Genomic DNA, 27,344 nt, shown 5'->3' with positions numbered 1-27,344 from the left:
GATGGATGTTCTTGGAAAAGGGCCTTTTTGTAAGCAAAATCTCAGGGGGATTTTTTCCCTTCTCTTTTGGTTTCCATGACACTCCTGCCTATTATAGCAAGAAGAGAACAGGAGAACTACCAATACACATGACACACTAGACAGAATTTTTTTTTACTTCTTGTATCATGGATGTGTAGCTACTAACCTAATAAGATGGAACAAACTCCAGAAGGTAGCAGGTATTGTGTTTGCTTGTGAAGCCCACAGGACTGCCAGATGGGTTTTTGCTTTTTCCTTATCATCAAAACTAGAGGCCGTGTCATTCAGGAACATGCGCACAGAAATGAGTTCAGATCTGTTGTCTCTTTTCTTAAGTTTTTCATGGAGCAGAGCCTCAGCTAACCTCTCTCGGGCACCGTGGGCACCTCTGAATAGGTGGATCGGCAGACCGGCTACTAGAGCTGGGAAGATTTGGTCAAACTCTTTGAAATTCTCTAGGGCACTGAAAATGACTGCTCTCTGGTCTTCTTGTTCAGAAGAGAAGATCGTTCTGTGACCTGTGTTAACCTCTGTACCAAAAAGTGTTAGAAACCCAGATTCAAACATCACACGGCAGCAGAATTCATAAAGCTTATCAGTCACCCAGCCGCTGGTATTTGTTTTTGGAGTGTTTGATTCCACCATGACGTAGTGAAGATTTTCCATCATGGTTTCACTGAGAAATGTCAAGGCATTGCCTTGCAAGGTTCTAGTGAAGGTCTGGTGCATATTTTCAGTGGTGTTGCCATCTTTTGGGTCAATACTTCTATGTCCAAATGCCTGTCAACAAAAATAGGGTAAGTATAAGTACAGCCTCTCATAACCTAAGGCTGAGGCCTCGTCCCCTGTGTGCAAACATATAGCACTTCTGCTATTTGCCCCACATACTCCAGCCATGTGGCTGACTGAGATGGCTGTGTCAGGTAGAGTATTGACAGGAGTTGCCTGCTGCCTACCTCCATTCACCCACTTGCATCCAGCATTCCTCTCATTACTTCCTGCAAGAGGGGAACAAAAAGGAGAGGACAATGGTCTTCCACATATCATCTTCTGCTCTGTTCCTCTCTTTTTGGAATCTAGAGAGCTGGAGCAGATAGAGGAGGAGCACCAGAAGTGGTGGATGCTATACCACCAGATAAGGGGGCATAGCATTGGCACACCAACTAAAGTGTTGGGAGGTCTTGGGCCAGCCGGAGTCCCGAGGACCCTGTTTCCTGTCTCTGGAAGGGAAACTGGGAAAAACACTCATAGCATCTTGGATTTCAGCCTACGAGAATCAAAATTCAGAAGGAAAATCATAAGCAAAAAAATTTTTTTTTCCTTCAGGGTTGCAAAAGAAGGCCACAGGCTTGAGAAATTATTAAACATACAGCTTATGCTGATAAATAAAGCATGTCTACTTAGGACCTCTATTTGACATCCATTTCAATTAAAAGGACTTTTTAAATGATCCATAATAGGAATTGGACTAGATTTCAGATGTACCAAGAAGACTGGGAACATTGATATTAACTTTAAAAGTCATCCTGAAGTATTTTTTTTGTACAGAGCAAAGTCCATGTTACTAGATCAATCATCTTAATGGCTGTCTGGTTGACAAAGATTATATATTATAGAAAAGAAGAGAATCTTCCAGTTAAAAATTGAAACAAATAGCAATTCTAACTTGCTGGTGATTATTGTGAGCCGTATATTACCTGTAGACCAAGGGTTCCTGAACTAGGACTTTGCAATGCCCCAGTCAGGTAAGCCCTATCTCTGGCCCCTTAAGGAGTGGGGTGGGGAATGATGGTGATGTGATTGCCATAATCATGCTACCGACAGGGACAGATGGTTGTGATTTTTTTACTTACCACAGCTATCGCTGGCCTCTGAGGAGGGGGTGTGGAGAGCCCTGCAGACCACTCTGCAGGGCTCCCTGTGCCTCAAAAAAGCTAAAAATAGCTATCACGACCCACTTCCAGTTTGCAATCATAAAAATAAAATAAATGTTTACTCATCACTCAACCCCTGCATAGTTTAGTGATCTGCAAGATGCAGAAGGGCCTATATGCTAATGCCACACAGTGATCTGTGGACAGTCTTTAATTAGGATTGGGCTCTCACACAATCCTAGGCATTTCTACAGGTGTACGTCCCACTGAGTTCAATGGGACTTACTCCCAGGTAAATCTGCATAGGATTGCAGTTTTTATCTGACAACTATACTGAAATTAATATGACTCAACCCTTAAGTTATCTTAGGCTGATCTGCAAGAACGTTAATTTTTGCAATTGATACATCTCTTTGTAAAATTCACTTTAAATAAAGCTTATAATAACTGCATTTCTGAAGATAACATATTTTGAAAGGTGTTACCTTTGCAGAGGTGGCAAAGTGGAACTTTTTCCAGTCTAAATGTCTTCCTTGTTGCATCACTGAATGATATGAAAAAGGATCTGTCAAAAAATGGACATATTTTCCAGCCAACCTGCAAGTGAAAATGGGGCCATATTTCTTTTGCCTTGCTCTGAGGAATTCGAGGGGATTGGCCCCAAATTGCAAAGCACAGCCCAGATATGGCAGCATCCCATTCTCCAAGGGTGGCTCACTCAGACGTCTGCAAAAAAAAAATACACACGGTGTAGATTAGGACTGTAAATTAATATTTGACCTTCAAGTTTGCCAAGCAAGCATCATAAATAGATGATCACACAGTTTCCATCACTGCTAGAAGGAATTGCTGACCACTGAGCCATAAATCCACTTAGAGGGTAGTAGATAACTAGGAAATAATGACTTTGCACAATAGAGAAGCTCATTATAGCGTCAGTAATGAGAATGTATCACACACACGATAAATCACATTTGATTACAATTCCTTCCTCTTTTAAACATATCACTTCTACCTTGTTTACACTGGGGTGTTTCATCTAATAATTTTAAACAGCAATGTTATTTCATGGCAAAATATGTTTGCTCAGATCAATTTTATGATCAAATACTGTAAAGTATGAATGAACGGGGGGGGGGGAATGGGAATGCATGTTGAAGCAGCTTTTCTTTTTTTAAAGAACATGTTACTTTCTGAATGAAACCGTCACCTTTGGGGGACTCCAGCAAATTTCCTAGGTCAGGTCTGGCAGCCAGTTTGGCTTAATACATGCAACATCTGTTTGGTTTTTGACTTCTCGGTTTTGTTTGTTCTTAGGCACAATATGTCTGAGTACTGCTGATGTGTGCATGTTTGCATAGAAATCAAGCCTGCCAGCTTTTACTGATGTGGATAATCCACTTACACATTACTGCCTCTGTGTGCTAGTCAACTCCTAGTCAGTTTAATGCCCTGTGGAGCCATTTAGAACCTGAACATTTGTATTCAAGATCTGTGCAATATCAATAATAATTTTATGTCTTAAAAAACTCAGCATTGCACACAAATGCCATAAATGCTATAATGGCAATAACTAATGTAGGCTTCGAAAGTTTGGCAAGCACATGCAGTATTAAGAAATATTGATCATGCAGTCAAATTGTCTGTAAAAACCAGGAAAGTATTGATTGATTGATTGATTGGATTGGCAGTGCACACTTCCAGGGTAAACTGAATAATTTGAAGATATTTAAGACAAACTGGTAACTGATTATCAGTTCGCATTTGGAGCTTATAGTTTCCCAGGCCATGATGGGATATGGATTAACCACCACCACACTTAACTGAGAATGCTGAGCTGTAGTGTCATTAGATATACTTGTTCATTTTAGCATCTGAATCAAATCATATTCAAGATACATACATAGATAAATTTAATCTGTTTTAATTTAATCTGTTTCAAGATCCATAGCCTAAAATAGAATATGAAGACAAAAGGAGAAATATCAAACAGAGACACTGATGTATTTCAGTATTGAACTGATAGAACTGAAATATTTTAGAATCATTATTTACTAGTAAGAAGATCAAATAAACCTCATGGTACAATGACTGAACATATAAAACAAAATTACAAAATTTTGGTTGACGTTGGTGAAATATGTCTGACATTGAAAAGAAGCCAAGAAGGACAAAATTATCAGTTTATTATTCATATAATTTATATATCTACTCTATGCAGGTGATAGTGACAGCTAGGTTCAAAAGGACAGCAGTTCAAATCACTTCTGATCAGTCTGATTCCCAATGTTCCAATTCATATAATTTAATAACTGATATACAAATTAGTTTCTTATGGGCTTTTATTTTTTTCTTGATATTTGTATAAAGCTAAATAAAAGTGCCTCTGTTAGTTTTTTAATGCCTGGACACCTGGAAAAAAAATGAATTAAGCATACTAAATGTTTCAGTGTTACATTTTTTTTTTTTTCCAGTGGTTACTTTTGGCTAAACCCACAACATTTTGAACATTGATGCATGCATTAGAATCTTCAAGAAGAAACAAATTCAAGGTTCACCAAAGTATGCATAAAGAGAAGAATCCTCCTTACCTCCTCCTTATTCCCAGAACAAACCACAAACCACCACACAGAATCACCATTATTACCCATAACAAGGCTGATACCAACATTTCAAGCAAGTGAAGTGAAATTTCAAGGTTAAAACGATGTTTACACCCAAGCCTGAGACTGATACAGCAGCCTTTCAAGAGCCACTTTTTATATTCAGTAGGAGTATTCAGCACTTCTTTGAACTGCAATAACCTATGCAAGCTATTAATTAACTATTTCTGGACAAAATTTCTACACCTTCTGTTGGACCAAAATTCCTGAAAAAAAACAACAGGAAAGAATTGATTAGATACTTCAGCTGATGGCCTTGAGCTGATTATCACTTATCAGTGAAGGTCAAAAGTAATCACAGAACAGTAATAACTGATAATTTAAAGGTCTCTCAGACATGCTTTCATCTGTCATGCAGATTTACCATGGATAGTTTATAGTACAAGCTTAGCTTTAAGTGAGGTGGCTGTCTGGCATACTATTATCTGACCCCATTAGGGTTGCCAACTGAGGACAACTGAGCTAAGGATAAAACTTGGCAGATCAGGGATGGCAACAAGATTAACATCCCAATCTCAAAGGTGGTGTTGCCGCCGGGTGCAGCGGTGCCAAAGTGGCTACCACTGCATTTTGCAGCCCTGCGGCAGCTGCCAGAGGGCCCCTTTCCCTGGGAAAAGCTCCAAGCCTGCAATGGGGCTTCTCAAGTTTGCACCAGCTATTTTGCCGGTGCAGACTTGAGAGACTCTGTGTTGGGCCTTCTGGCCCAACACAGAGTTCATGATCCAGCCAGTCCCACCCCCCTCTCACTCCAGTTCCTCCCCCATCCTGCCCTTCTCCCACCCCAGAATGCCTCCCCCCACCCCCCAAAGCCTCACTACTGCTGGCCAGTGATAGGTAGACACCAGAACTGACAGGGTGTTGTGGGTGTGCCTTAGAGCACTTGTGACACCCTGCACCGGCTGTATGCTTGTACTGTTGGTGCTAAGGAGCTCAGGATTGGGTTCTCATTCAGCTGGCTCATGATAGGAGGCAAGCGTATGGGGAGCAGAACTAAAAGAAAGATCTAAGACATTCCTAGATTTGCACCCATCACAGACTATATTAGAGTGTCTAACATGGATACAAGAGGGGTAAAATATCATGAATCCATTGGCACCACATTGCATTGCTTAAACTACTCTCTTCTACTAGCTCAACTAGATGGAGACATGGTGAAAGTGCCACTCATCTCACATACAGGACATTTTTGTTCAACTGTGGCTAAGTAGTTGATTGTTGCCATGAGATCCTCTTGAAATTCACAAAACTGTAGCACTCTCCTATGCATGTTTATTCCGAAGTCCCTTTGTATTTAATGGGACTTAGTCCCAGTAAGCGTTAGAATTACAGCCTTAATGACTGTCTATATTGCACGGGCATTCATTATTTCTCAGCAAGATTGGCTCTGACCTGCTGGCATGTTGGACTGATTGGTACTAAAAGCTTGGAAAGCCATGGTTCTCCCTGAAGCCCCAACTTGGAAGCTGGAAATGGTAAAATTGATTTCTAAGGAATTGTTTGCATATAAAAGAAGGCAAGTGTCACGATAGAGCAGCAATTTTCAACCTTTTTCATCTCACAGCACACTGAGAAGGTGCTAAAATTGTCAAGGCACATCATCTGTTTAACAATTGGCAAGGCACTCTGTGCTGCTGGTAGGAGGCTCAGATCCCCAATAGCCCTACTAATAAATGATACCCCTGCCAACTTCACACCTGCAGACAATTTGCTGCTTACCAATGTGCAGTGGCACACTGGTTGAAAATAATTGAGGTAGAGGAGGAGTTCTCAGTGTCTGTGGGCTGATCCAGGGCAGTAGCACCAAGTGGTTAGCATGCTCACTCCCTTCCTGTTCCCCTATGTCCCCTTTTTGGACACATACCTGATTGACCAAAGATCTAGGTAGAATTTATCAGCTACCACTCTAGGCAATCAGGCCCAACAGAGGAAGACTGTCTGGACCACACACGATAAAAAAACACAAACACAAACAAAAAACCTTACACACAAAAAACCCAGGAAAATACCAAACCTCAGGGCTCCTATCAAATTCACTTTCACAGTAGCACCTACAACCTTAGGAGATGTAACAATCTAATATAAGCTGCTCAAAACAATAAAGGGAACACTTAAACAACACATCCGAGATCTGAATGAACAAAATATTCCTATTAAATGCTTTGTTCCTGACATAGTTGAATGTGCTGACAACAAAACCACACAACAATCATCAATGGAAATCACATTTATTAACCCATGGAGGTCTGGGTTTGGTGTCATACCCAAAATTGAAGTGGAAAAACACACTACAGGCTGATCCAACTTCGATGTAATGTCCATACAGCAAGTCAAAATGAGGCTCAGTAGTGTGTGTGGCCTCCATGTGCCTGTATGACCTCCCTACAACGCCTGGGCATGCTCCTGATGAGGTGGCAGATAGTCTCCTGAGGGATCGCCTCCCAGACCTGGACTAAAGCATCCGCCAACTCCTGGACAGTCTGTGGTGCAACGTGGCGCTGGTGGATGGAGCAAGACATGATGTCCCAGATGTGCTCAATTGGATTCAGGTCTGGGGAACGGGCGGGCCAGTCCATAGCATCAATGCCTTCATCTTGCAGGAACTGCTGACACACTCCAGCCACATGAGGTCTAGCATTGCCTTGCATTAGGAGGAACTCAGGGCCAACCGCGCCAGCATATGGTCTCACAAGGGGTCTGAGGATCTCATCTCAGTACCTAATGGCAGTCAGGCAAGCACATGGAGTCAGGCAAGCACATGGAGGGCTGTGCAGCCCCCCAAAGAAATGCCATCCCACACCATTACTGACCCACTGCCAAACCGGTCATGCTGGAGGATGTTGCAGGCAGCAGAACATTCTCCCTGCCGTCTCCAGACTCTGTCACATCTGTCACATGTGCTCAGTGTGAACCTGCTTTAATCTGTGAAGAGCACAGGGCGCCAGTGGCGAGGTTGCCAATCCTGGTGTTCTCTGGCAAATGCCAAACGTCCTGCACGGTGTCAGGCTGTCAGCACAACCCCCGCCTGTGGACATCGGGCCCTCATACCACCCTCATGGAGTCTGTTTCTGACTGTTTGAGCAGACACATGCACATTTGTGGCCTGCTGGAGGTCATTTTGCAGGGCTCTGGCAGTGCTCCTCCTGTTCCTCCTGGCACGAAGGCAGCGGTCCTGATGCTGGGTTGTTGCCCTCCTATGGCCTCCTCCATGTCTCCTGGTGTACTGGCCTGTCTCCTGGTAGCACCTCCATGCTCTGGACACCACACTGACAGACACAGCAAACCTTCTTGCCACAGCTCGCATTGATGTGCCATCCTCATGAGCTGCACTACATGAGCCACTTGTGTGGGTTGCAGACTCCGCCTCATGCTACCACTAGAGTGACAGCACCACCAGCATTCAAAGGTCACCCAAACATCAGCCAGAAAGCATAGGGACTGCGAAGTGGTCTGTGGTCACCACCTGCAGCACCACTCCTTTATTGGGGGTATCTTGTTACTTGCCTATGATTTCCACCTGTTGTCTACTCCATTTGTGCAACAGCATGTGAACTTGATTGTCAATCGGTGTGGCTTCCTAGGTGGACAGTTTGATTTCACAGAAGTGTGATTGACTTGGAGTGACATTGTGTTGTTTAAGTGTTCCCTTTATTGTTTTGAGCAGTGTACTTCCCATACTAGGAACCAAGCAGACCCAGAGTTTAAATATAAACAGTTTATTAAAAGTCTAACCAAAAAAGGATAAACAAAATGGGCAAGAAAGACCAATACAGAAGAGAAAGGCTTGGTAGAAAATCAGTTTCCAAACGATGTAATAGCACTTGACACCAGCAGGTGGAGCTGAATCTTATGCATCATGCAGTAAACTGGAACAGTTGCAAGTTAACCTAGAGCAGTGGTGGCGAACCTATGGCACGCGTGCCAGACAGGGCATGCAGCGCTGTCTCTGTCGGCACACAGCGCTGAGCCAGGCAGCCTGGGGAGGGGCGCTGAAGCTGCGTGTCCCTTTAAAGGAAACGGAGGCTTTTTCCGAGCCCCGTGTGTTGGGAGGGCGGGCTGCTTCCCTCCGCCCCCTGCGCTCACTGCCCTCCTCTCGCTTCACCCCCACCTGCTCTGCATTGGTTTCCCTTTTCAATTTTGCGGCTCTGCAAGCTTGATTGGAGTCTGCTCCTGTGCGTGTCTACTCAGAAATAAGCCCCATTAGAGTGGATTACTTCCAGGAAAGAGTGCCTGGGATTGCAGCCTTGGAGCTACTGCTGTGTGCATCTACTCAAAAGTAAGCCCCATTACAGTGGATGAGGCTTATTCCCAGGAAAGGGTGCCTGGGATTGGAGTCTGCTCCTCCTCTCCCTTCACCCCCACCTGCCCCGCATTTGTTTCCCTTTTCAATTTTGCGGCTCTGCAAGCTTGATTGGAGTCTGCTCCTGTGCATGTGTACTCAGAAGTAAGCCCCAGTAGAGTTGATGAGGCTTACTCCCAGGAAAGAGTGCCTGGGATTGGATCCTGCTCCTGTGCATGTCTATCAGAAGTAAGCCCCATTAGAGTCAATGAGGCTTACTCCTAGGAAAGAGTGGTTGGGATTGCAGCCTTAGTGCCCACTTCTGTGGGTGGGGCTTTTTAAAAAAAATATATTTTCTTGTTTGAGAAAATGAGCAGTGGCATGGTCTTGCAGCCACCCCCTCCCTGACAATAGTTCTTTACCCAGCATGTAATTAGTCTGTGGAACTCTTTGCCTCAGGAAGCAGTGATGACAACTTGCCTAGATGCCTTTAAGAAGGGATTGGACAAAATTTCTAGAGGAAAAGTTCATTAAGGGTTACATGTAATAGTGGGTAAAAGATGTTAATGTATGAGTTGTTTTTTCTAAACGAAAACCTCAATATTCAGGTTAAATTGCCGTGTTGGCACTTTGTGATAAAAAAAGTGGGTTTGGGGTTGCAGTTTGGGCACTCAGTCTCTAAAAGATTAGCCATCACTGACCTAGAGACTTTGTACGCCTACTGGAATGACTGCAAACAGGCAAAAATAACTAAGTTCTGACAATTGTTAGTTAGACATTCCATAACTTAATTACCTGAAGGATGGAACCTTCAGCCCCCTTTTCATTTGCTTCCCTGCAAAGGCCTCCAACAAATGCTGGCACTGACTGAAATTCCCCATACCCACAAGCAAAAATAGCCTAAATAATGAGCAGTGTTGTCAGCTCCAGCTTGTAGCCTCACTGCTCATTTTAATAAGTGAGATGGGAGGGCAATGAACCAAGCTTGTTATTGCTTCTATTCTTGTGGTTAGCTATTTTAAATATTCAAAAATAGTCACATACTGTATTTGAAAACAGATAAACCATTTAAAACTGACTCCATGAAGGCCTACAAAAAGGACAGCTGATTTAAAAACTGATTAGCCAGAAAACTTTGTAGTGCTTGAATGTACTTATCATAACCTCTACCTTGCTTGTTAAATTTTAAAATTTCCCTTCACAATTCCACGTTTTCTAAATTGAAATGAATGACTCCCTTGAATGCTGTCTATGCTGATTTCTGAATCCCATGTGCCACAGAACGTCTTGAGAGAATTTGGAGGCATTGTATTAGAATGGACTGCTCTACCTCAGGCAAACTGAAGGTGATAGATATCGGTTTTTAGAGTTATGAATCCCCTGTAAACAGAAAACTAGCAAAGAAAAAGGAAAGAGCTGGACTAGAATTTTTATCCCTGAAGTGCGAGTTGTTTTTTTTAATGATTGACACAGACTGGCTGAGACTTTCATAGATGACAACACCAACCTCAGAAAATTTTGAATGCAAGCCACCCTCTTCTGAACCACTACCAGAGAGGCTACAGAGGCCCAGCATGCCTCAGTGGACAAAGGAGTGCTCACTAACAACAGTAAGCCGTGGCAGGGTGAAACAGGGCAGTGGGGATTGCAATGGGGTGGAAAGGAGGACGGCGGGAGGCGTGATGGAAGGGGGTGAAACCCTAAGAGAGTGACTTGCACCAGATGATAGCCTCCTGACACATTCCTAGCCCCTGACACATTTTCTCTCTTTGGACTTGCGCTGGTCCAAAGAGACCTATTGGTGAGCAGGCGGCTTATGGGAAGATAAAGGAAAATATTTTCCCTTACCTCTCCCAAGTGTCCTGATTTGCTACCACCACTACCATAGCATGCAGTGCAGCCTGTTTTGTCACAGCTGCATGGTATGGCAGGAAAAAGGATAGGTTTGGGCTGTAAATGTTTGTTCCGGCTCTGTAACAGCAATATGATGCAACTCACAGCCCCATTGAATATAGTACCACTTGCTAGTAAGTATGCACAGAGTGAGTAAGAGAAAGTGTGTATAGGATTATTATTAATCTACTGTCAAAACTAAAAAAATTTAAAGTTTGTTCTCTTCTTCCTCTTTGAACTTGACCCTGTGGATTTATAAGGAAAGATGGAAAACCAATTGGGTGTATAGGCATTAGCAACTGACACCTACCTTCCTGTTTTCTGCTTTACCTTTCCCCAACTGGGGAAACTGGGAATTAATTCAGGAGTGGTAGTTCACTGACACACCCAAAATTGGGGATTCCAGACAGGGAAGGCATCTGGCAAAAGCCTCCCTCCAAGGCTAAAAGAATGCCCCCAAATACAGGTGAATCTCCTTAAAATGAACCAATAGCAGAACATGGTCAATCTGACAGATGTGGCAACCCACTCCCTCCTGAATGAACTGGTTTTACAGGAAGGCAAAGTGTAAAAGCAAAAGAAGTTTATTAAAAAGTGGGAAAGTAATGTGGGGGGTAGAGGCTGCCATCCCCTCCCCCCAGAGAAAGTCCCAAACCCTGCAGTGGGGCTTCTCAAGTCTCCACCTGCTATTTTGCTGGCACAGACTTCAGAGACTCTATGTCAGGCCTCATACCCAACACAGAATTCAAGATCTGGCGAAGCAGAGCTGCACCAGCCCCACCTGATAGAGAGATTTCTGGGACTTGGTCTCTGGGTCAAAATGCTAAGCAGACAGACTCCTTTAAAAGCATATAGAAAAATTTATTTACATGCTATTTACAGATTAAGAATAGATTAGGATGGATACAGGTTCGAAGTTACCACATGGTGGTCCATTGAGTTCTCTCCGAATCACACCCAAAACTCCTGTAATTGTACTCTGTCACAAACAAGTGACCCATGTGATATACACGTCATTTTCCTCTCCTTATTTGGCATGCTGGTGCATGGTTCTAGCCCTAACTGGGAAATCTGTTAGCCAAGTATGGAAGTTCTGGCCTGCAACTTTGATTTCACAAGACCCTGGAATGTTCCTTTTGGGAAAGCTATGACGCACATGTTTTTCTCTCTCTGCAGGTCAACTTGACATTTACTACCCTGTTTATTAACAGAAAAACACTAGTCATGCTTTTTCCTAATGTTCCTCCTCTGAGAGAAGTTAGGTTAACCCTAAAAATCTATATCACACCTAAGGGGAGCTGCACCAGCCCTAACCCTAAGGGGTTAGGATTGTGCTCATAGACCAGGGGTCAGCAACCTTAAACACTCAAAGAGCCATTTGGACCCGTTTTCCGGAAAAAAGAAAACCTTGGGAGCCACAAAACCCTTTTGACATCTAAAATGAAGATAACACTGCATATATAGTTTGCGCTCCCCTCTTATAGGTCCCAGTTATATAATACACTCCCCTCTTGTAGGTCACAGTTATATAATACACTCCCCTCTTATAGGTCCCACTAAAAATCAGATCCAGACCCACAGTTGAGAACAACTGTTTTAGATTGTGCACAGGTGAACTGCTTGTGAAGGATACAGGCAGTGAAGGATTCTTTACAGTCATTTACTTCTGTATTTTTGTAAATGCCTTTACACACAATACTACCTCTGAACAAGACCACTTAGTACTACTTAACACTGTTCACAAAAGTGCTCCTGAACAAACAAGCTAAGAGTTCAAAACTGCATAAAATAAAAGGCATACTAACAGTGATTACTTCACAACCATGAAATATGCTTTGGTGCTACATATACAGTATGTTACACATACAGTATACAAACATATACAGAATCCCATCTGATGCAGGGGTCTCCAAACCCCTTTCAAGTTTCCAAGTGAAGGAAATGGAAAAGTGAAAGTGTGAGTGAGTGACGGGGGAATGCTGAGTAGGGAGCTTGAAGGCTGTAATCCTGGGCACACTTTCCTGGGAGCAAGCACAATGGGACTTACTTCTGAGGAGACACGCACAGGATTGTGCTCAGAGCTTGGGAGGAGGACTGAGCAGCTGCACTCAATTGCTTGCTTTTGCGCTGCGGCTCGGGCAGGAGGGAACTTGCGGCGGGGACTCGCCCTCAGTGGCGGTGCGGGCTCTTTGGGCAGGAGCTGCTCCGCCAGCCCGTTCACGCCCTCTCCTATGGGGTGGGGCGCAGCCGCAGGATGCGTGGGAGCTGCACTCGTGCGCTCCTGGTGAGCGGTGGCTGCGTCGCGGGAGGGGCGAGCCCCTCCCCCCCAGATGGGTTGGCCCCACACGGAGCCGCAGCAAAAGGCTGAAAGAGCTGCTTGCAGCTCCAGAATGGCAGGTTGCCGACCCCAGCCATAGGCGAACAAGCCTTGCTGAGGGAGAATCAGCATGGATTCTGTATGGGTAAGTCTTGCCTCATGAACCTTTTAGAATTATTTGAAAAGGTCAATAGGCATGTGGATGCGGGAGAACCCGTGGATATTATATATCTGGACTTTCAGATGGCGTTTGACACGATCCCTCACCAAAGGCTGCTAAGAAAACTCCTCAGTCAGGGAATTAGAGGGCAGGTCCTCTCCTGGGTTAGGAACTGGTTGAGGTCCAGGAAGCAGAGAGTGGGTGTCAATGGGCAATTTTCACAATGGAGAGAGGTGGAAAGTGGAGTGCCCCAGGGATCTGTCCTGGGACCTGTATTTTTCAACCTGTTCATAAATGACCTGGAGGCAGAGCTAAGCAGTGAGATGGCAAAGTTGACATCAAACTTTTCCAAGTGGTGAAGACCAGAAGAGATTGTGAAGAGCTCCAGAAAGATCTCTCCAAACTGGGAGACTGGGCTGCAAAATGGCAGGTGCATTTCTATGTAAGTAAGTGTAATGTCATGCACATTGGGGCAAAGAATCAAAACTTTACATACAGGCTAATGGGTTCTGAGCTGTCTCAGACAGATCAGATCTTGGGGTCCTTGTGGACAGCTTGGTGAAAGTGTCGACCCAATGTGCGGTGGCAGTGAAGAGGGCTAATTCCATGCTTGGCATCATTAGGAAAGGCATTGAGAATAAGACACCTAATATTGTAATGCTGTTGTACAAATCAATGGTAAGGCCACACCTGGAGTATTGTGCCCAGTTCTGGTTGCCACATCTCAAAAAGGATATAGTGGAGATGGAAAAGGTGCAAAAGAGAGCAACCAAAATGATTACTGGGCTGGGGCACCTTTCCCATGAGGAAAGGTTACAGCGTTTGGGCTTCTTCAGTCTAGAAAAGAAGTGCCTGAGGGGGGACATGATTGAGACATACAAAATCATGCAGGGGATGGACAGAGTAGATAGAGAGATGCTCTTTCCCCCCTCAAATAACACCAGAACCATGAGACATCCACAAAAGTTGAGTGTTGGGAGATTCAGGATAGAGAGAAGAAAATATTTCTTTACCCAGCGTGTAACTAGTCTGTGGAACTCTTTGCCACAGGAAGTAGTGATGGCATCTTGCCTGGATGCCTTTAAGAGAGGAATGGACAAATTTATGGAGGAAAAGTTCATTAAGGGTTATAAGTCATAGTAGTTATGTGCAAGCTCTTGGTATGCTTTTAGCTGAACATCTGTAAGGAGCCTAACTGCATACTACTGCACTCACTTAGGGTTCTCTATGTGCAACTGGAACTCTCTTTTCCAGGTTTTCAGAAAGAGTCCAACCATGCATACTTGCATATAGTTCAGGTACTGTCTGAATCCAAAGACATGCATGCAAAACTCTGCTCAAGCAACAACACTTTCTCTCACCATGTTCCTTTACTGCAGTCTCCTGCACAAACGTCCAAGCTGCTTCTAAAGGGTTAGGGACACTCCCCAACAGTGTGAGAAGTGGCACAGAGAAGATGTGGCAGGAGAGGGAATCAATGGAAATTAGATTTCCACTTGTACAGGGCACCACTGTGGTCAAAGCATTTTAGCTGAGGAGGGGCTTGCTGCTGCAATCCCACCTCTTCATTCCCATGTAGTGCACATACAAAAGTTGTGTGACCAGGGCTAAGTTAGCAACACAGGTTGACTATGAAAATGTTGATCAAGAACGGAGTGGCCAGGGGCTGCTCCATGCCACATGTGTCTAAATACAGAATGCACCTGATTCAATGGTTTTGTTATCATTTTCTCATCATGCTTTAAGTTGCATTAATAGTCATGATATTGTACAGGCTAATGAACAGGAATACAGGTGGAGCCTGTTTATCTGCGGAATTTCCATCTGAGGATCTGGCTCAACACAGTTCCTCTGGACCTGTGTGGAGCCAGATTTGGCCCCAACTGAGCCTTCTGGAGGCGACCAGAGCTGTGTTTCGTTCACCTCCAGAGGTTCTTTTGAGGCCCATGGAGGCAACAAGCAGCCTCCACAAGCCTCAGAATGGCTTCCGGTGGTCCTAGAAAGGCACTTCCGGTTTTTGGGTGTTCATGTTTTTGACTTTGAATGGGGCCCATTTGATAAGCATTAGTGATTATGAGGACTGGTTCAGAAGTTTTACAACATGTTTTAAACCACATATGAGGAGCTGGTTAGATATTACAGGGCAGCAAGCCAGGTGTTTTTGGGTGGTTGCATGTGGGGTGAGAAATTAATCAGAATTCTTCTTTCCAAAAAGATTACAGAAATTGTTGTGTGCTCCATCCCCATTTTCTTCACCTGAAAAGCTGGTACGGTTGTTTGGCATATGCAAAGGTGTTTGGGAACAGTGAAGTATCTAGAACATGTTACCTGTGTAGCCGAGTTCCCAGTGAAACTGCTATGCTCCGGCAAGTCCGGTAGAGGGAGCCATAAGCGTTTGATATTGTGTTATGGTTTCTATGGGCAAAGATATCCTGTTAAAGCAAAATGGAAGATCCAGCACTTATGTTTACATGAATGAAAATTCAGATTTTTTTTTGTTCTTTAACATGTTCCTTAATGTAATTGCTTAATTTTTTATGTCAGCAGTTTATATGGTAATTTGAACTATCTGTCATTTGCATTTCATTTAAATTTTTTTACTTTCAAATCTTAGATCTACATATTTACATAGTTCCTTATATACCGAATTATAGATCTGGGACCTCTCTTGTCTTAGTTCTGCTGTAGAAGTTAGCAAAAATCATTGAAAAATCGACAGGGAATGCAAATTTGTCCCCTAAGCATGGGATTTTACACAGAATCAGAACTAAACCACAGCTGCATAGGATGTCTGAACTGGGCCTTTGAATTTAGTAAGGCTATCAAACCCTATTCAGTTATTATTACCAGGGTATGTTGTAAAAGGGAACAGAAATGCACTTACTAGCCACACCCCCTCCTCTTCTCCGGTACAGTGTTTGTCTGGTGGCAGCAATGAATCCCAAGGACACTTTCTCCCCATAATCTGGAGCACTAGCAAATTAGCATTCCAAATCATGGTGAGAAATTTCTTCCTCAGAAAACGCTGTACCCAGGAACTACAGGGAGCATGGCTAGGAAGCCATGACATAAGGGGCATGGCTAGCTGGTGTGTGTCCATTCTCCCTGTACCTGGATACAGCAAAATGACTCAGGGCGCAATCCTGAGGTTGTAACGCACATTTGTGCCAACCTGGGAGTTGGGAAGGCTGTCACAAAGAGTTGCATTGGCCTTCCCATGCCAGATCCAGCCCCAGTGGGGTAAGTTTGCGTTGGCCAAGTTTGGCCAATGCAGGGGTCTGGGAGGGCATGGGGAGGGCAGGGAGGAGGTGGGAGGAAGGCGTTTTGGGGCAGGGGAGGGTGGGCAGCAGGCGTTCCTGGGAGTGGGCAGGGAGCTGGATGCTGACCCCTTTCCTGGGTGGCATGGAGCAGCCCCTGGCCACTCCGTTCTGCTTGGATCTGCGCCACCTGATGAGGTGGCGCAGATCCAAGTAGATCTATTGGGGCTGCTGCAGCACAGCACAGGGTAAGGGGAAAAGTTTCCCCTTGCCTCAGGCTGTGCCACTTTTGGCCCCAAACTTGCACTGGATGAAGCACAGGCCCCTTGGCCTACCTGCTCCAGCACAAGTTTGGACTGGGCTGTCAATATGCAAGCTATAGTGATTTTCCCATAGTGGTAAAATGAACATAAGAACATTAGAACAGCCCCACTGGATCAGGCCATAGGCATATCTAGTCCAGCTTCCTGTATCTCACAGCGGCCCACCAAATGCCCCAGGGAGCACACCAGATAACAAGAGACCTCATCCTGGTGCCCTCCCTTGGCATGCCTGAACTCTATGCTGCAAATACATCCTCTTTCTTTCCAGGTTCCCTGTCTTTTTGTCACCTGTTTTCTAGTTTGTGAGCCAGCAGGCAAGAACTATTCACTTTATTGTACAGCACTTAGTGTAATTCATAAACGATGCTTTTATTGTTTTTTACTGCACTAATGCCTTCAGTGCATTAATATACAATAAATCTGTCCACTACATCTTCACCCTTTTCCATTTTATAATTTGTCCATTTCACCATGTCAACTATTTGCCAGGTTTTCTATAACCTATTCAGAACAGTTGGTACCTCTGTTTTTTTCCAAAATCTTGCTGCAACTATCATCCTGGCTACTGTGAAAAGATAGGGAGTCAATTCTGAAAGATAGGGAGTCATTCTTTAATACAGTCCTTTTGTTTGGTAATCTTCTGAAAAGCACAGTCTAAACATCTTCCCAAATAACCAGTAATCTTTGAACCATTCCAAAAAGTCTATCAATGACTGCTATCTTGATGACTAGATGCTACCTCAAGACTCCAGGGCAGTCTACTCAGCTGCAGCAGAGCAACGTAGGAGAGAAGTACTGCCTTCTCTTGTTTGTGGGCTTCTCAGAAGTATCTGACTGGCCACCTGTGAAAAAGAATGCTGGATTTGATAATACTTTGGCAGTGGCGGCACTAGGGTTTGTGTCACCTGGTGCAGGAGGCGAGCACGTCACACCCATGATGAACTTCCTCCCAGGCAGTGGGCAGGGCAATGTCCTGGACAGTGGGTGTGGTGATGCACCATTGCCACACCCCCGCTGGTTTTTTGTTTATAATTTTTGATAGAATCAAGATCTTTAGACATGGTTTATTTAATTGCATTCTGCATGAAATTACGCATCGAATGATGTATATCATGATGATATTATTCGTAAATACCAAGATTTAAAAAATGTTGGCAAGTAGTGGTGCAACCCCCCCTGCTCGTCACCCAGTGCAGCACCCCCCCCCCAGCAACACCACTGGCGTTTGGCCTAGGATTGCCAAACCTCTAGGAATGCCCTGGAGTCTTCAGGAATCAGTATCAATCTCCCAGAGACTAATGAAAGCAATCCTGGAGATTTTATCAGGAACTCCAGGAATTTCCAACATTACATCATATGGGGGGAGGGGAGACGACGACCACAGATCTCCACAAAGAGCTCCAGTCAGAGTTAGTGACTTTGCTTTGTCCTGATCTAGCCTGATCTTATCCTCTTCTCAGAAAGCACGTAGCTCACTTTTTAGTGTTTCACACTACTAAAGTAGTGCAGTGCTAACTACTTTAATACTTAAGTATTATAAATAGAATTCATGCAATAAATTTCCCAGCATGAGAAACATATTGTGAGGAAGGAAACTCCAAAGTTGCATAATTTTCCACTCACAAGGTTTATCACAACACGTGACAACACGTGTTGTGCTTGTTCCAGCAGATGGAGCAACAAGCCTGATGTTCCCCTTCAAGAATGTAATTCAGCTATTTGTTTTAATAGAAGACAAAAAAAGGCACAAACTTTATGTGCCGAATTGTCCATGCATTTCTTTTTTTGTGTTCTGTCGGCACAGTTGTTCTGGCACTCTGTAAATGCCAGAGTTTTTTTATCACACTGTATTTCATCCCACAGCACAGAATTAAAGTTAGAAAGACCAAATAAGCATATCATCCAAGCTCATGCTCCAACTCTGTGAGATCCAGTGACTCAATTAAGCAAACAAGACAACAGCGTCACAAACCACAAGCCCATACAGTACATGTAGAAACGCATCTGTAGAACAAGTTGTTCTAGATAATCAAAGAAGAAACCTACTACAGAACATACCCAAAGGCATATTTTCTATAGCCCAATTTTACTAGCCAATCTGCCCAGAGGGAAGATTTCTTTAGAACCCAGAAAATATGACCAGTCACTCCCCAAATGGGAGGAAATGCTATTGGAAGCGTACATTATTTCTTCAATCTTTAGTCTTTAAATTGATTAGAATTAGCCCCAACTCCCCTCCCCATCATTTGAGAACTGTTCTCTGGAATAAACAGCAAAAGTATAAATAAAAGAAGCAATATACTGAATATGACAGTACAAAAAAGAATAATGGGTGGATATTGGAGATCTGTAATGGAAAAACTTTGAGACTTTAAGGGCCCAATCCTATCCAATTTTCCAGTGCCGGTGCTGCTGTGCTTATATAGGGTATGCACTGCTTCCTGTGTTGGGGATGCAGTCACAGAGGCCTCCTTTAAGATATGGGAACATTTGTTCCCTTACCCCAGGGCTGCATTGCAGTTGCACCGGTGCTGGAAAGTTGGATAGGATTGGGCTGTAAGGCTGCAGTCCTAACCAACTTTCCAGCACTGACATAAGGGCAATGCAAAGTTGGTTAGGATTGCCCCCTTAATACGTATGTAAGTCATTCATTTGCACACCTACAGGTCTGTCTATCCACTTAGCAAGCTTAGGGATGGTGTACTAATTTACAGTACCTACACAATGTTTTTAGATATATATCCGTACTTAGTGGTAACTCTGAGGCAGCACTGCAAGGCACCTCTCTCCTGGCATGTAACACACACTGCAATGGGACATTGCTCACCATTTCTGCTCCCCAAAACCGGACACCCTCCCCAGCATACATCTCTTCCTCTTGTACCCCAGGGAGCTGGGCAGAGATCTCAACCAGGATCCCTCCCTTGACCTGCCAGTCATTTGCTCTCTCAGCTGGTCAAGAAAGGCAGTCCTTAAAATGGATTTCAGGCTAATCTTTAAGATGGACATCATAGTCGTCTTTGGGTTCCTATGCTACTGCAGACCAAAATGGCTATTCATGTGACATGTTTAATGAAAGCTAAATAGATTTAAAAAATTTTCTCTCTCTCTCTCTTTTTGATACCCTACAGTTTAATATTGCTTCTGTGCCCTGCTTGGGAATTTCCCAGTGCCCAGCTACATCTGGTGATCTCTACTGGAAACAGAATGCTGGATAAATGGGATACGGGTCTAATCTAGTAAGACTAATTTTTTTCCTATTATAAATTAGATTTATTAGACCAAGCAACTAATCATTACATCAGCAATGGTTTAGAGTTTTGTTTTTTAATACAACAGATTGCAGAAAGCACTCTTAGGAACCTTCCTTCATCAGAGGTGCATTTAGCTAATAGTGTCTTTCCTTCTACGAGTCACTGTGGAATCCTGCCCACTTATTCTGAGGATTTTCAGCGTAAAGGAAGGGCTGGCCGTAAGGCAAACCGAAGTGGTCATCTTAGGCAGAAAATGGGTCTCCTACATGCCTCCACTGCTCCTTCTTCTCCTTCCACTCCCTGGATTGGAAGTGCAGAGCCAGAATACTGAACAGTGGGAGGAACACAGGCTGCTACATCAACAGGTAAGGGGAAGCTGCATTTGGCATGTCATCTCAGGTGTCAGGAGGTTTTGAGCTAGCCTGAGTAAAGGCAGGACGTTTTCCGATGCCGAGGTATTTTAAAAAATGCTCAAACTTTGTGAAAAATCGTGTATTGTTAAATGTTATACAGAATTCCTTTTAGAAGAAAATAATTTATTTTTTTTTCTTTTCCTGTTTCCTTTCTTCTGAGTAGACATGCATTGGGCTGTCATCTTATCACTTTTTTTTGTAGAGGAAGTCTATTTGAGGTTAGTGGCAGGAAAAGCCTAGTTCCTTTGGGTGAAAGTCAAAAATGTCACTCCACTCCCTTCCTGGTCTACCTTTCCTGTGTCCACAGTCAATGCCATAGTCCTAATTCCCTAATTTTTTCCACGGTGCAGAAAGCAACAGCAATTGTACTGCCACTGTGTACTGTATACTTTTCCTTTCTTTCCTCCAAATGCTGTAAGTAATTACCTTGTTGTTTGGCAGGCAGAAACTGTAATCTATGTGTTCATAAATAATAGTTTGTGGTTAGTGTGAAAGCCATGGTACAAATGAGCTGTCATTACTGCTCCATAATAGTCATTTTAATGATATGTTCACAGTAGGGTTCGTTGTTTTTAAGGGGAAGGGGAGCCTTATCTGATTATAGTGCATCCAATTCCCCACTCCCCCCCCCCCCGCTGGTTATTGTACCCCTGCATACCCCCACTGATAGTTCATACATCAGGCTGCCATTTTCATGGGGTCAGCACAGATGGCACTGTCCATTTTGAGGAAAGAAGCACAAAACACCTCTGAATATATCTTCTTCCTTTAAACAGAAGGTGCCATTCCACACTTTTTCTGTTATTATCCTTGCCTGAGGTTACTGGCTATCTGAGATGGGGAGAACTGTTCAGTTAGAAGGAAGTATGGAAACCAGGATCCACATACTAACTATAGTAAGGGCCAGGGCAAGATAGATATTGTGCTGAAGCCAGGCAGTAACGGGGAGTTCTTATAGTAAGCCTGCAATTCTGTGGTTGCTGTTATATCAGTGAGTCCCCAGCATCATACTCGATATATTATTCGGGTCATGGCATGAAAAAGGTTGAAGACCACTGGCTTAGGAGGAACCAAGGCATGGTGAAAGGGGTTCAGAACCAATACAGAGGAGTACAAGGGCTAGTTGTCTGTCATAGGGCGCAATCCTAACCCCTTACATCAGTACTTTCCAGCACAGGCATAGCAGTGCCAATGGGATGTGTGCTGCATCCTGCAGTTGGGTGTCACGGAGTACTCCTCAAAGTAAGGGAATGATTGTTCCCTTACCTCAGAGCTGCATTGCCCTTAAGTCAGTGCTGGAAAGCACTGACATAAGGGGTTAGGATTGCGCCCATAGCAGTTATTACACTCTTCCACTAGGAAGAGCCAAATCTTCCTGATCCTACTGGCAGTTTCAGGAGTTCCCTTTTACAAGTCAGTTCCATCTGATCCTGGAAGAAGGCAATTTCTGACAATTTGGTAGCATTTTTTTTCCTTTTGCTAATTGTGAATTAGTGCCATTGCACCAAGTCAGATTGTTAATTTCATCCCCTAATTTGGTAGCTGAGCAGATGCAAAACCCACTGGCATTCCTGGGGGGGGGGGGTAATGCTAAGTTTTCAGGGGGAGGGGTGCTTTACACAGGCATCCTGCTCTGGGCCAGGGTATCTTAGAGATCGCCTTCTCCTGTACAATCCGGCTCGTCCTCTTAGGTCATCAGAGAAGGCCTTTTTACAAGTGCCGCCGCCTAGGGAGGTACGTGGGGTGGCGGCAAGAAATAGGGCCTTCTCAGTAGTGGCACCAGCGCTATGGAACTCCCCTCCCCTTGACTTAAGAATGGCTCCTTCTCTTGAGACCTTTCGGCGACGCCTGAAGACCCTTCTGTTTAAACAAGCCTTCTGAGTTCTTGGCCTTTTTAACATCTTTTAATATTTTTTACAGGCCTGATTCTTTTACGACTTGCTGCTGCTCTATGCTCTTTTTACCTATTTTTTATTCTGACTGCTGTTTTTTATGATGTGTTAATATGTTTTTACTTGTTTTTAAATTATGTTTTTAATCTGTTGTAAGCCGCCTTGAGTCCCTTCGGGGAGAAAGGCAGGGTAAAAATAAAGTTGTTGTTGTTGTTGTTGTTGTTGTTGTTGTTGTTATTATTATTATTATTATTATTATTATTATTATTATTATTATTATTATCCTGTACCTGAAAAAACTTAGCATTTTGTCCCCTCTCCAGGAACACCAGCGGCAAAGCCAACTGCTTTACAAATCCTTTGTAAGGCATTCTCCACCATTTCCTTGGTTGTTTAGAGCAAGCTGCATGAGACTGATATGTTATCAGTGTACAAGAGCAAAAGAAATCCATGTTTTATTGGGGGGGGGGGAAGAATAGCAGACTGTAGTTCTGGAAGATGATGCAGCTTGCAATCCTATACATACTTTCCTGGGAGTAAGTCCTATTGAATATAATGGGACTTACTTCTGAGTAGACAGGCATAGGCTTGCATTGGAAGCCATTCTCATCCTTTTTTTGGCTATGGTCCTTAGGAGCTCTTCTCAGGTTCCAGGGCTCCCCTGTCAAACAAGGATACAACACAAACAGATACACATAAAATCATTTATTATTTAACACCAAGAAAACTTGAACATTCCAGCATACTGCTGACCCCTGCTAACAGGGCAAAGAAGCACTTTTAAAGTGGTGTCCTCTGATCCTGGAGAAGAGCAACTGTCCTTTTTTGCCCCAGCATAACTGTCTTTTCTAGTGGCTGTTGCTGGTGTCAATTCTGTATTTTTTTTTTAAGATTATGAGCCCTTTGGGGACAGGGAACCATTTATTTGATTGATTGATTGTATTATGTAAATTGCTTTGTGAATTACTCTGATTGAAAAGCGGTATATAAGCATCATCATCATACTGGGCTCACCACGGGGCCATAAGGCTCCCACTGAGAATGGTTGGGTTAGAGCATACATACAGAGCAGACATTTTCAACCACTGTGCCATGGCACACTAGTGTGCCGTGAGTGGTCCACAGGTGTGCCACAAGAATTTGGAGGAAAATCATTTATTAGTAGGGCCAATGGGGACGTGATCCCCCCACTGGCAGCATGGTGTGCCTTGTCAATTGTCAAAAACCTGATAGTATGCCTTTGACAATTTTGATGCCTTGTCAGTGTGCCATGAGATGAAAAAGGTTGAAAATCGCTGCTATAGAGGAAACACAAGAAGATGATTGTCAGGATATTGGTAGCATTAATTGCTGGTCTGGATGCAACTTTCCTTTGGCTCTCACTGTGAAGAGTATACATCTTGAAAATGATAGTAGATAAAGAATCTGCAAGATAGAATGCAAAATTGTGCATGCATAGCATCTGTTTGAAAAATGTATTTTCTGGTGCCAATTAAAGAGATTCTGAGTGTGCTGTAACTGCAATTATTCTGCAATTGTTTAAAAATGTATAGAGCAAACCCATAGCTGTTATTTTACATCTTGAAGTCGATGCAACTTGACTATTTCCATGGATTTTGCTATGTTGCACTGGCTTGTGAATCTATGATGTGCATCTAGAATGCTTAAATTTTCAGAGTATTCCCTGGTAAAAGTAATGTTCAGGATAGATTACAGTAGTAACATAACCAATTCAAATTCCTGAAAAAGTTGTTTTATCTTCATCATAGTTTTAGAGCGCAATCCTACCCTGCGCTGGAACAGGCAAGCCAAGAGACTTGTGCTGTATCCAGCGCAGGATAGGGGCCAAAGGCAGCTCAGCCAGAGGCAAGGGGAAACTTTTCACCTTACCTCTGGGTAAGGTGCCTTTGCCCCTATGGATCTCCAGAGGTGGCACAAGTCCAAGGAGAGCAAAAAGGCTTGAAGCTGCTCCAAACTTCCCAGGAATGGGGGTTGGGATCCAGCATTAGTGCTGGATCCCAGCCCCACCTCCCGCTCCCCTCCTGCCCACCCCTGGGGCTGCCCACTGCCCACACTCCCCTACCCAGGAACGCCTCCTTCCCACCTTCTTCCCACCTCCTCCCTGCCCACCCCAGAGCCTTGCATCGGTCCAACCAGGCCTACACAAGGCTCGCTGAGGAAGCCAGTATGGAAGCTCACTCCTGAGGAGGCACAAATGTGCCTTATGGTGAAGGGCAGGATTGCGCCCTTAAAGATTTAGGTTGAAATCCTATACTGTACATACTTCCCTGGAAATATGATCTGCTGCACACAGTGGGACTTCTAAGTAAACATGTATAGGGTTAAGCTGTCAGGTAATATTCTTGCCACCTGAGAACTAATCTAATAGTTGTGTTCATTACCTCAAGCTGTTTTTACACTTTTCTCTGTTTGCCAAATTGCCTATCCTTGAGCAAATATTTTCACAGTCTACCATACCAATGATTGCAGTAACAAAATGGTAATATACTGACACTTCCTCCTTCAACAGCATTTGTCTTTCTGCTGCCCTTTCATGTTCATCCTATGTTCTAGTTCACAGGTGATCAATGTAGAGTGGTGAAAGACACCCTTCATATTTGGAAGTAGAAATCCCCTGATAAACAAATCATCAAAATAGTTAGCAGTATCAGAAGCAGAATTGAATCAAGAACAGCATCACTTATTTTAATTTTAAGGACCTGAGGCAGCAATCCTATCCACAGGTGAGTAAGTCCCATTGAACTCAGTGGGCTTACTTCTAAGTAGACATGCATAGGATTATGCTGTTAGTAAAGGCCAGGAAAAATTAGAGTGCCCCAATCCTCAGGAGCATGGCTTTTGAGGGAGCATAGGGAAAGGCACCTGTACTAAGAAAGCAAGTCAGCAACATTTCATTCTGCCACTGAATTTATGCAGGAGACAGAATATAAGCCACTGGTCCAGTTCAGGTGATGCTTCCATCACCTGACCAGCTCCACACATTAAAAGATGTGCACATTCAGGATATGTGCATGTCCTGACCTCTTGAGCCCAGGTAATCCTGAGCTGGTTTTCTTTAAACACTAATTTCCTTAATGTTCATTAAGCACGTCTTTTAACATGTGGGGTACTGTCTGAACTAGCCCACTATTTTTTCCTTTTCTTATTTTCTGTACAAATGTTGAGATTGCAAGACTAAACACACTCTTTTAGGTAAACACAGGATCAGGCTACAATTCTCCTAAAAGAAAATATGCTCTTTGATATAAAATAGGTTCTTATTTTTTGTAAGAATGAGTAAACTTTCATTTTCCACCAATTTTCACCTGTGTTTTTGGAAATAAAATGCATATAAATGTATATATAAACCAATTCACATTATGCATATAGCTAAAATTACTGAATAAATATTTATGCAAGCATTGGTCAGAGTGTGGGGTCACTGAAAAGTCTTTTTCCATAAACCATCTAGGAGTGCCTGAATCAATTTTGCAAAAGCCAAAGCAGTTCAAATCCAGCAGATGCAAACCACAATGGTTAAAATAACATGCTGAGGTTTGCCCAAGAGCTGAAAAGCAGAGGATAGTGTAAAATAGTCAACAGGATAAATTATTAAAGAGTGGGGATGGAAATAGTAACATGAGATGATATTGTAGCCAAAGGAAGTTAGTTAGGATAGAATCAGAGAGGAAAAGAAAATGGGGTGAAAAGAAATAAAATAGGAATAGATGCAAAATGTTTGTCGAAACAAATCCCACAAACAAGTAATGATACTCTGTGTCCAAGCATTCCAAATCAATACAATCAGATTGGTCATGATGATGAGGAATAAACCAGATTGAATGCCAGAGGGCTGGTTTGAGTGATATTTAACCTATCCAACCAGCTCCATATGCTTAATGATGATGTGCACACATGTGGCATGTACATGTCCCAGTTCCTTCCTTAAGGATTTGCCTGTGTAGTGCTCCCTCTAGTAGGTCCATGTGCTACAGGCGGATGTGCCCGGTTGCAGCGATGCACAGTTAAATGCCAGAAGAAGTTCTCCTGCTCAGGAGACAGTACAGCCTGTCTCCTGCTGTAGCTGGGTGGTTAGTGAGCAGCTCTGGGGAGTGGCCAATGTGGATTCTAGACCTGCTTCTCCTTTTGTTGCTGCCATGTGTGTTTCTGGCCTGTCCTGCAAAAGATGTGTGCCTTGTGTGAGGTGTGGTGTGGTGAGGGCCAGTCTCTTGGCTGGGCTGAAACCTGACTTGCCTGGCTCCTGGCCTGGGCCTTTATGCTGTGAGCCACCAGCACCGTACTTTGCCTAAGTACTCTCATCCCAGTCTCTGGCAAAAAGGCTCCTTCCAGCTGGAGGATGGTTGAACTCTTAGGGTCTTGAACCCTTGTCACGGTGCAGTTTGTGTGCTTCCACTTGGCTGCCCTCTTCCAAGTGAGCTACCTTTCTACCCTTGCTCTAGTCTACTCAACATTTGTGTTTATACTGGGGGGATTCAGGATTCCTAATAACACCAGATAGCATGTGTATAGCTTTTTTGAATGTCCAAAGTATTTTACATCAATTAACTTGTAGTGATCCTTACAGCAACTTGGTAGGGCAAGCATTATTTATCACCATATTGGAGAAGAAGCTAAGAGATTGTGGCTAGCCTAAGATCACTGAGTAAGTGCATAGCAGAATCAAGACCAAAAACCAAGCCCTGATTTGTAGCTCAACTTCTTAGCTACTGGGTTACAGCAGACTATCCATGAAGGAAATTTTTGAAGGAGAAAAATCCAAAAATTTTCAGTGAAAACAACAACCATATCCATTAAAAAATCAACCTATGTAGCATAATACCAATTGGCAAGGCCGGTCCATCAATGAGGCCAATTGAAATTGCAGCCTCACAGCCCAATCCTGAGCTGCGGGACCCGGCAGCTCCACAAAGGGCTCCCGCCAGATCCAGAGCCTCCCTTGCTACCGTGGGAGGCTCCTCGGGAGAAGTAAGGGAAGCAGTC

General features: G+C 43.7%; 1 protein-coding gene across 1 annotated transcript in view; it reads right to left on the bottom strand.

Moving 5' to 3' along the window:
• CYP7A1 (cytochrome P450 family 7 subfamily A member 1) overlaps positions 1 to 22,959 on the bottom strand; it is a 29,188-nt gene extending 6,229 nt beyond the window's left edge. Inside the window, exons 1-3 of the mRNA XM_066624959.1 lie at positions 22,910 to 22,959; positions 2,381 to 2,621; positions 188 to 801 (exon numbers count right to left, since the gene is read on the bottom strand). Coding sequence (XP_066481056.1) covers positions 188 to 801; positions 2,381 to 2,621; positions 22,910 to 22,953 — 899 coding nt within the window. The 5' untranslated portion in view covers positions 22,954 to 22,959. The remainder of the gene's footprint in view (positions 1 to 187; positions 802 to 2,380; positions 2,622 to 22,909) is intronic.
• Positions 22,960 to 27,344: the final 4,385 nt, after the last annotated feature.

This window comes from Tiliqua scincoides, chromosome 4 (genome assembly GCF_035046505.1).
Source record: "Tiliqua scincoides isolate rTilSci1 chromosome 4, rTilSci1.hap2, whole genome shotgun sequence".
NCBI lineage: Eukaryota > Metazoa > Chordata > Lepidosauria > Squamata > Scincidae > Tiliqua > Tiliqua scincoides.
The sequence above is the reverse complement of the archived record's forward strand: the minus strand, read 5'-3'. Positions and strand labels throughout refer to the sequence as shown.